General features: G+C 59.1%; 1 protein-coding gene across 1 annotated transcript in view; it reads left to right on the top strand.

Moving 5' to 3' along the window:
• The window catches only part of FAH (fumarylacetoacetate hydrolase (fumarylacetoacetase)), a gene marked incomplete at its 5' end in the record, with an annotated part of 41,752 nt that overhangs the window by 7,219 nt on the left and 33,532 nt on the right, over positions 1 to 1,001 (top strand). Inside the window, one exon of the mRNA XM_015560564.1 lies at positions 406 to 552. Coding sequence (XP_015416050.1) covers positions 406 to 552 — 147 coding nt within the window. The remainder of the gene's footprint in view (positions 1 to 405; positions 553 to 1,001) is intronic.

Here is a 1,001-nt window from a genome sequence, read left to right as displayed (position 1 = left end):
GTAGGTCGGCATTCAGCCACTGACCACGCTGGCCGGGGTATTTATTTATTTTTTGATATATTTCTTATTTCAGAAAGGGAGAGAGAGAAAATCAATGACGAGAGAAAAATCATTTATCAGCTGCCTCCTGCACGCCCCACACTGGGGATGGAGCCGGCAACCCGGGCCTGTGCCCTGACCGGAATCGAACCCTGACCTCCTGGTTCATAGGTTGACGCCCAGCCACTGAGCCACACTGGCCGGTCTGAAACCATTTTTTAGGCTCATTTGTGTCCATCTTGTGCTGAACTTCGGTACAAATGCTGTGGGGGGTGCCCCCGCCTGCCGCCCCTTGGAACGGGGGGTGCCCAGGAAGCTGGCTCTCCTGGTTCCCGTCACCCCGTCCTGGGCCTGTCCCTTCTCTGTCCGGAGGCGTCCGGGTCCCCAATGGGCCCTCTCTCTCCCGCGACTTCCCCCCGCAGGTGACTACACGGACTTCTACTCCTCGCGGCAGCACGCTGCGAACGTCGGGATCATGTTCCGGGGCAAGGACAACGCCCTGATGCCCAACTGGTGCGTCCCAGGCCCGAGTCCGACGGGTTCCGAGCCTGTCCCTCCTCTCCCAGCGGCACGCGGGCCCGGGAGCGGCTGAGTCCCCCTGGGATTCCGAAAACCAGTGGAAGGAAAAACCGACCGTGATGACGATCACGTGTCACCCCGTCTGGAAACAACGGTCTCAGTGTCTGGTCTTCTCAGCTCCGCCCGGACCTGCTATGGGATCAGGGGGCAGTCCCTTCATCTCTTATTTTTGTCCACCCTCACCCGGTCCCCACTAGGGGGAGTGCAGGAGGCTGCCAATCAGTGACTCTCATCATCCATGTTTCTCTCTCTCTCCCTCTCTCTTCCTCTCGGAAAGCAGTCTATACTAATAATAGAGGAATCTGCTAATTGTCCAGGACACCGTCACAGTAACAGTAACGGCCGAACAGCAGGCTGCGTGGGGCGGCCAGGCCGGCAGGGGG

This window comes from Myotis davidii, unplaced genomic scaffold (genome assembly GCF_000327345.1).
Source record: "Myotis davidii unplaced genomic scaffold, ASM32734v1 scaffold2091, whole genome shotgun sequence".
In the NCBI taxonomy this organism is placed as follows: domain Eukaryota; kingdom Metazoa; phylum Chordata; class Mammalia; order Chiroptera; family Vespertilionidae; genus Myotis; species Myotis davidii.
Note: the sequence above shows the minus strand (reverse complement) of the source record. Positions and strands in the feature narration are given on the sequence as shown.